At 43.5% G+C, this 8,949-nt stretch overlaps 1 protein-coding gene across 2 annotated transcripts; it reads right to left on the reverse strand.

The window, feature by feature from the left end:
• Positions 1-231: 231 nt before the first annotated feature.
• Positions 232-6,231, reverse strand: LOC109890960 (protein FAM83D-like). 2 transcript variants are annotated; one of them, XM_020483147.2, is made up of 4 exons: positions 5,759-6,231; positions 3,486-3,653; positions 3,103-3,227; positions 232-2,921 (listed from the first exon to the last, which is right to left on the reverse strand). In XM_020483147.2, the coding sequence occupies exons 1-4, from the start codon at positions 6,029-6,031 to the stop codon at positions 1,907-1,909; spliced, it is 1,581 nt and encodes a 526-aa protein (XP_020338736.1). In that variant the 5' UTR covers positions 6,032-6,231; the 3' UTR covers positions 232-1,906. The 2 variants fall into 2 exon arrangements, with proteins under 2 accessions (XP_020338736.1, XP_020338735.1); XM_020483146.2 differs by having other exon boundaries at positions 5,549-6,231.
• Between the last annotated feature and the right edge of the window lie 2,718 nt (positions 6,232-8,949).

The raw sequence follows: 8,949 nt of genomic DNA on the forward strand, positions 1-8,949 counted from the left end.
ACTTAAAGTGCTTTTGCCCTCAACATGATTATTCATAAAAATGTAAGTGATTCCACTGTCACTTGTTGGTTCATTTCCATAGTGATCACGTCGCATAATATAACGATCAGCAATTTCATGAAAAGCAGCATTAAGAATTGGGTTTAAGGACACATGGTCACTGGTTTGAAGTACTCATTATGAGGATGGGACAGTGTAAAAGTATTAAGAAAAGTGATGACTGAAAACAGATCATATAAATCAAGCACTCCTTTATTTCCATTGTGTCAGCAATGAAGTACATCAATCGATATCATAAAACCTATACTTTCTCAGTACTCAGGTTAAGTTAGACTGCATGTTAGAATCCAGCATAATTAAGTTTAGTTACAGCAGACAAAATGGCTCACTTAAAATTGTCATAAAATATCAATTTATGAATTGTACTTAGTGTTTCTCAAATAAATCATTGGACAATCTTGGTTCAATAAAATATTTTCATAAAAACTATACAGATTGTGTCTTATTGCACAATGTCCATGCTTAAAAACGTACCTGTCAATGCAAATGTCTATCTGTGGCCGATCTCTTGCCATTTCACGTCAATTTCTAGTAGTCATGTTCAAACAGGGTTGAAAGAAAGGGGACAGGTTGACAATAACAAGAGGAAGAAGGCTGCATCACAATAACACATACACTACATAGCCAGGAGTATGTGGATACATGCTCGTAGACTCTCTCATTCCAAAATCATGGGCATCAATATGGTGTTGGTCCCCCTTTACTGCTATAACAGCCTCCACTCTTCTGGGAAGGCTTTTCATTAGATGTTGGAACATTACTGCGGGGACTTGCTTCCATCCAGCCACAAGAGCATTAGTGAGGTCGGGCACTGACGTTGGGCAGCTAGGCCTGGCTCGCAGTCGGCATTCCAATTCATCACAAAGGTGTTCAATGGGGTTGAGGTCAGGACTCTGTGCAGGCCAGTCAAGTTCGTCCACACGGATCTTATCAAACCATTTCTGTATGGACCACCCCTTGTGCATGTCATGCTGAAACAGGAAAGGGCCTTCCCCAAACTGTTGCCACAAAGTTGGAAGCACAGAATCATCTAGAATGTCATTGTATGCTGTAGCGTAAGATTTCCCTTCACTTGAACTAAGGGGCTGAGCCCAAACCATGAAAAACAGCCCCAGACCATTATTCCTCATCCACCAAACTTTACAGTTGGCACTATGCACTCATGCAGGTAGTGTACTCCAAACCCAGACGATGCTTGGAATTGTGCATGGTGATCTTGTGTGTGACTGCTCGGCCATGGAAACCCATTTCATAAAGCTCCCAATGAACAGTTCTTGTGCTGGCGTTGCTTCCAGAGGCAGTTTGGAACTCGGTAGTGAGTGTTGCAACAGATTTTTACATGCTACGGGCTTCAGCACTCTACGGTCCCGTTCTGTGAGCTTGTGTGGCCAACCACTTTTACGGCTGAGCCGTTGTTGTTTCTAGACGTTTCCACTTCACAATAACAGCACTTACAATTGACTGGAGCAGCTTTAGCAGGGCAGAAATGTAATGAAATTACTTGTTGGAAAGGTGGCGAAGGTGGTGAAAGTCACTGATCTCTTCAGGATGGGCCATTCTACTGCCAATGTTTGTCTATGGAGGTTGCTTGGCTGTGTGCTAGATTTCATTAACCTGTCAGCAACGGGTGTGGCTGAAATAGCCGAATCCACCAATTTGAAGGGGTGTCCACATCCTTCTGGCCATGTAGTGTACTTTCAAAATCTTAAGACTAAGGAAGAATAATCCTCAAATATTTCATATTGCCCTTTAAACCCATTTGTTTCAGGTAGTGTATATCTACGAAACACAGAACCCTTTCCATAACACCCATCATCTCCAAGGCCCTGCAGCTCAATAAGTTATTTTATTGTAAACATCTGGCCCTTGGCCAAGTGTCCATGCCCACACTGTCCATCAGCAGGCCAGGGTCATGCCCCTGCCTCTGTTCCCACTCTTTCTGGGACTTGCATGCTCTATGCAGCCCGGGCCCCAGGGCCATGTTGGTGAGGTCTACTAGCTCACGGCGGTGGGACAGCATGGTCCCCATGTGCTCCAGCTTGGAGCGGATGTTGGAGTAGTGATACTGACGCTCTTTGGTCAGCTTGTGGAAGCACTCCCTCAGGTTCCCATCGGGGGGCGAGGTACAGTGACGGATTGCAGGGCGACTGTCCACCCCATGGGGGGCGAGGTGCTGCCTGGGGGAGGTAGAGATGGAATCTGAGGAGGCAGCTTCATTCTGGATGTTGTCGGTCTGGTTATTGGTGGTGGCAAAGTGGGTAACTGTAGCCTTGTTGGGGGAGAGGCGGTTAGTGTACTGAGTCAGATCTGTCTGCACTCCACTGTCCACCGTGGTGAAGCTGGTCTGCGTGGAGACATGACAAGGAGTGACGAGGGGTGTGACCAGCACATCCACTGCTGCTGTAACAGTGGCAGGGTCACCTGTAGGCAGGCACTGGGCAGCACTTCCAGACAGGATCTCCTGCATGTGCTGCTGCTCCATCCAGTCTTCCCCTATGGTGGAGGAGTCCGAGACCGGGCTGCTCTTACGGCCCCTCGCCCCAGTGTCCTCTCTGGGGGGCAGCACTGCCACAGCCTGTGCCCGGCTGGGTGTGCTGGTCAGACAGACAATTTTGTCCAATACTTCCAGACAGACAGACTCGACTGGGGGCCTTTCTCTGGCCGGCTGAGGGGATGACGTGACGGGGAGTTTGAGCAGTTGGTCGTAGATGCCACTGAGTCGGGCATTGGCTGGGCCCCTGGTAATAACAGGCATGGACTGGGCATACAGGATGCGGAACTCCTCATCAAAGTTCTCAGTGATCTGGCCAGACAACTCAATCAGGTTGCTGCTGTTTAGTTTACCATCAGTCCAATTGAACCTAAGAATGAACCAAAATGCTTTACAGTTGTATACCCCATTTCAGTCAAATAAGGATGGCTACATCACTTACAGTAGCTTGATTCATACAAGGGGAAAGTATTTAGTAATGTTTTATTGCTTGGGACGTTTTTCAATGCTATACTGTATAATGCCTTGTTAGTAAAGCAGGAAGTCTTTACCTGTAGGAGCCTGTAGCCACTCGGTTCCCATCAATCAACATGAACCGTTCATGTACCTTTCCAGTAATCTTGGCCCCTGATCTCATGAAGTACGTACCACCAGTAATGGTCCTCACTCGCATTTGCTTTAATGAGGAATGAAACAAAAACAGTATGAAATACAAGCCAGTCACTGGTCACTTATAAAACATGCAGACAGCATGATCATGCTACTAAGTAAGTCATAAACAAGCAATGTTTCCATTGATCATGAAAACAATGCATTATATATATGACCATCAGTTTCATTTTATTTAACCTTTACTTAACTAGGTATGCATTGAAACTGTAATCATGGCTTATCGGAGATACGACACAAAGGTGGAGTCATCACACCCACATACCAGAAGCTCGTCCAGGCGCACATTGATGTTGTTGCACATTTTGAGGAATGCGGGCACACAGGAGTGTTCCAGCAGGATGTAGACTGGAACTCTGTGCCGCGTGCACGCCTCTTGAAGATCCTTGAATATGTCCAGGTCTGTCAGAGAGTCTGTCACTATAGCAATCACCTGTAATGGTACATCAATCATTGGTTAGTCAAAGCACCATTCAGGTCCGGTTTACAATTTTAAAGAGGCTGCTCTTCAGACTTACTATTTGTGAGGCAGGGTCATTCTGAATGGGCTCTTATACCTGCTGGTGCCCAAAAACCAGGTCTTAAATCAAACATTAAGAAGGAAAAAAAACACTGAGCCAACTTCTCTATTGGCCACACTTTCTCTGTCATGTGTACTTAAATGATCCTCGCTTGCAGTCAACTGTGGTCTGTTGCCATTGCAATCATATGTAAATGCTTGGTCAGCAAACAAATGAGTTTCTCTGACAGGGACAATCAAGCTCATTGTGAGGTGCTTTTAGAACTCCTGCTGATGTCTGACCTCATGTTCTCCAGAAGCAGGTTAGAAATTTGTTGCAACGATGTTTGCATTTCTTGATAAAAATGGTATTTTCTAGTGCCCTCTCAAGGATAATAACTCAATAGCGTACAGATCAAGAGCCCTTTGGGGCATTTTCTAAATTGTTATTCTCAAACTGATGCTACGCAACTATAAGGCCTGAAGCAGAGAGAAATTCAATTTACTGCAACTCAAACCTGATTTCTCCACTTTAGCTGTAAACCTACCTACAGCGCACCTGCACGCATAGGCAGATCAACACCCAAGGCTAAGCATTAAAAAAAGAGCACACAAACATTGTGAAAAGCATGTTCAGACACATTCATTGATGTACTATTACTGTAGGTGCTCCTCTGAACCACAGACTTGGTAGTTTGGAGCCTTTTCCTCATTCTCTTTTCTGGAACGTCAACTCATCAGGATGGTAAGATAACTGCATCAAACTGACAGTTCCAACATGTCCAGAAATGTATTTGGTTTGAACATGTGACTAACATTATTGGGGTTCTTTCTTTTGTCTGACCTTTATGAGCAAGTATCTACTGCTCTTCAAAATGGGTAATATAAGAATCTGTGAATTATAGAGGAAAAAAACAATGCTTTTGAGAAGCTGAACATCAAACCGTATAAAGGTTCATCCAGACCTCACAAATATTTATATACCAGACCTTGTCAATCCCCCAGGGAGCACCGTCCGACTCCAACGTCCAGGGCAATTGAAAAGACATACAAATTTGGTCCGTCCGTTCTGGCCTTGATTTCAATGACCACAGATTTTTTTTGGACCGGACTCGATTTAGCCCAAACCAAACATAGGCAATTTTTAGATTGGTAAATTAGTCTAGCCTACTATCTAACCTTGTAGTAAACATGGCCGAATACCACCGGTCACGTGCCAAGGTGCCCTGACCTCCAGGGTGCATGGCATTGATTTTGTTAGTCACTCTTACTAAGATATCATTAACATAGCATAAGCCAATGCAAAATGTGTAGAATTGCCAACAGCTTTAAAACATAAATGTTTCTCCACCCCAAAATGAGTAGAATATTTAAAAATGTTCTCTCTGCCCCATTGTAAAATGTGTAGAACTGCAAAAAACTTGCTTTAAAACTGAGAAATCCAGTCAGGGTCTCAACTTACTGTTGTGAGTCATAATAGTTGAACACACAATGTGAAAGTTAGAAATTTGATTTTGTTTCTCAGCAATTTCTCGATTGTTATGTCAGTCACTCAATTAGCCATGTCAGCTAACAATGTTTAGATTGGTAAATAAGACTAGCCAGCTATCTAAACCAAATCTCGCTTAGGAGGGCCCATAAAAGACTAGAGCCGGCCCTGCATGGCTGGTTTGAATTTTACATTGGAGGTGTGCCAAATTCAGGCAAATACAAAATGGGTCCTTCCATACATGCCTATAACATTAATATGTATCACTAAACAACACACATAAAACTCAACACGTGGTATGCCTATTGGTGACCATTTAAATATTTTGTTCATTTATTACCTCCTTGGCACTTTTTATCATTCTTCTCGCGGCTTCCTTACAACTATAGATGCATTCCCCATAGCTGGGTTGGAAGTGTGCGACAGCGCGAGTGACTCCTCGGTAAGAGCCGGATGTAAAGGCGGGCCAGCCGATTTCCAACAGCGGTGGCTCCACGTCTGAGACCTCTGGGAAGTAAGTCACCGAGGAGCAGTCCATGGAGCTACTTACCGACTGCTCAATGATCACGTCTTCACCCTGAAGGGACGCACAGCGTGGGACCGCCGCAGCACGGCCAATCTGTTTGATCTCGTCATCTGAGAGAAAGTTCGGAATTTGTTCTTTTTTTAGAAAATCCAGAAAGGAATCAACTCCACCTGAAATAAGTTCCTCTAACGCTAATCGGTGCTTTTCGTTGTACAACTCCTGTACATTCAAATAATTTCCCTGTCTTGTTGACGGCCACCTTCCAGGTGAATCGTCCAAACACTGCGATTGAGCCATAATGTTACTACTTAGAATATACGGTAACCATTAAATTAAGGGATCCTCCTATGCGTGTGGAACAATGTAGCCAGAAAAAGCACATTTGTATTTTGCGTTGAACTCAGTTCCAGCCCATCCGTAGTAGGGCATTGGTTACTCGAAAGTTGTGCAACCAGATTTGTGTACACAGGCCTGCGCTTTAGAGCGCTCTGCTAAACGCGCTCGCTCATTGGCCAGCAGTTTGAATTTGAAGCCAAACAAACCCCAGTATCCAGTATCCACTTTCAAATCACGACCCCAAATTCCCGGACTACCGTAGTATATTGCAGGCTATATTTTGACACAACGATGGCCTATAGGTAGGCCTGCCCTAAAAGTACTGTATATCATATGGTGATAAAAAAAAGTAAGCAAAAGCCTATTTGGCTGTAATTGATAATGTCTAGGGTGACCACATTTAAAATACCCAAATGCAGGACAACAGGGCGATTTAGGCGGGATATTCGCGGGACAGTGTAGTCTACATGAATAATGTTTTAGGATGCATTATTTTTTATTTATTTTATTTCACCTTTATTTAACCAGGTAGGCCCAGTTGAGAACAAGTTCTCATTTACAACTGTGACCTGGCCAAGATAAAGCAAAGCAGTGCGACAAAAACAACAACAGAGTTACACATGGGATAAACAAACATACAGTCAATACCACAATACAAAAAATCTATGTACAGTGTGTGCAAATGTAGTAAGATTAGGGAGGTAAGGCAGTAAATAGGCCATAGAGGCGAAAAAAATAACATTTTAGTGTTAACACTGGAGTGATAGATGTGCAAGTAGAGATACTGGGGTGCAAAAGAGCAACAACAAAAAAATAACAATATGGGGATGTTGGGTGTGCTATTTAAAGATGGGCTGTGTACAGGGACAGCTGATGCTTAAAGTTAGAGAGGGAGATATAAGTCTCCAGCTTCAGTGACTATTGCAATCCGTTCCAGTCATTGGCAGCAGAGAACTGGAAGGAAAGGCGGTCAAAGCAGGTTTTGGCTTTGGGATGACCAGTGAAATATACCTGCTGGAGCGTGTGCTACAGGTGGGTGTTGCTATGGTGAACAGTGAGCTGAGATAAGGCAGGGCTTTTCCTAGCAAAGACTTATAGATGACCTGGAGCCAGTGGGTTTGGCAACGGATATGAAGCGAGGGCCAGCCAACAAGAGCATATAGGTCGCAGTGGTGGGTAGTATATGGGGCTTTGGTGACAAAACGGATGGCACTGTTATAGACTACATCCAATTTGCTGAGTAGAGTGTTGGAGGCTATTTTGTAAATGACATTGCCGAAGTCAATGATCGGTAGGATAGTCAGTTTTACGAGGGTATGTTTGGCAGCATGAGTGAAGGAGGCATTGTTGCGAAATAGGAAGCCAATTTTAGAATTAATTTTGGATTGGAGATGCTTAATGTGAGTTTACAGTCTAACCAGACACCTAGGTATTTGTAGTTGTCCACATATTCTAAGTCAGAACTGTCCAGAGTAGTGATGCTAGTCGGGCGGGCGGGTGCGGGCAGCAATCGGTTTAAGAGCATGCATTTAGTTTTACTAGCATTTAAAAGCAGTTGTAGGCCACAGAAGGAGTGGTGTATGGCATTGAAGCTTGTTTGGAGGTTTGTTAACACAGAGTCCAAAGAAGGGCCAGATGTATACAGAATATTGTTAGGTGTGTGAATTGGACCAATTTACTGTCCTGCCTGACCATTTTGGAGTAAAATGTAAATATTCGCTTTAGGAATGTAATGGAGTAAAAGTAATCAATCAAATATAAGTATTAAAGTAAAGTACAGATAAGGAAGTCAGCCAATTGAAATGAATTTATTAGGTCCTAATCTACAGATTTCACATGACTGGGCAGGGATGCAGCCATGGGTGGGCTGGGAGGGCATAGGCACACCCATTTGGCAGCCAGGCCCAACCAATCAGAATGAGTTTTTCCCCATAAAAGTGTTTGTTTTTTACAGACAGAAATACTCCTCAACACCACCCATACTCCCCTCTCAGATGATCCCACAGGTAAAGAAGCCAGATGTGGAGGTCCAGGGCTGGCGTGTTATGATGCGGTTGTGATGCCGGTTGGACGTACTGCCAAATTCTCTAAAAGGACATTGGTAGCTTATGGTAGAGAAATTAACATTCAATTCCCTGCCAACAGCTCTGGTGGGCATTCCTGCAGTCATTATGCCAATTGCACACTCCCTCAAAACTGTGGCATTGTGTTGTGTGACAAAACTACACATTTTAAAGTGGCCTTTTATTGTCCCCAGCATAAGGTGCACCTGTGTAATGATCATGCTGTTTAATCCCCTTCTTGATATACCATGCCTGACAGGTGGATGGATTATCTTGGCAAAGGAGAAATGCTCACTAACAGGGATATAAACTTGTGTGCACAACATTTTTGAGAAATAAGCTTTTTGTGCATATGGAACATTTCTGTTTTTTTTATTTGAACTCATTAAACATGGGACCAATACTTTACATGTTACGTTTATATTTTTGTTCAGTGTAGCAGGTTACTTTAACATATTTTTTACTTAAGTAGCCTACTTTATAACACCACTGCTAGGAAGGGAGACTTAAAATGGGATTGAGCGAAGTAGCAGAAAACATGTTGAATAAAGCAAGTAATGAGCATGGAGAGCCTCAGTCACTATTTACTTTCTTTTGTAGCTCTTAGTCCGAAGCATGCATTTTGTTAGTGGGGCCTAACTGTCCTCTCCAAGTTTAGCTGGAATTTAGCCCAAAAGGATTTCAGAAATATGATTGGTTGATGATAGGCCTATGACATTGGCCTACATCTTGTCTTGCATTGCGCATAATATCAGATCTCCACAATGATCGGAGAAGTGTTTATCACCAGTCAATTTAGGCTACCACATCCTTATG

Source organism: Oncorhynchus kisutch, linkage group LG5, assembly GCF_002021735.2.
Source record: "Oncorhynchus kisutch isolate 150728-3 linkage group LG5, Okis_V2, whole genome shotgun sequence".
In the NCBI taxonomy this organism is placed as follows: Eukaryota; Metazoa; Chordata; class Actinopteri; order Salmoniformes; family Salmonidae; genus Oncorhynchus; species Oncorhynchus kisutch.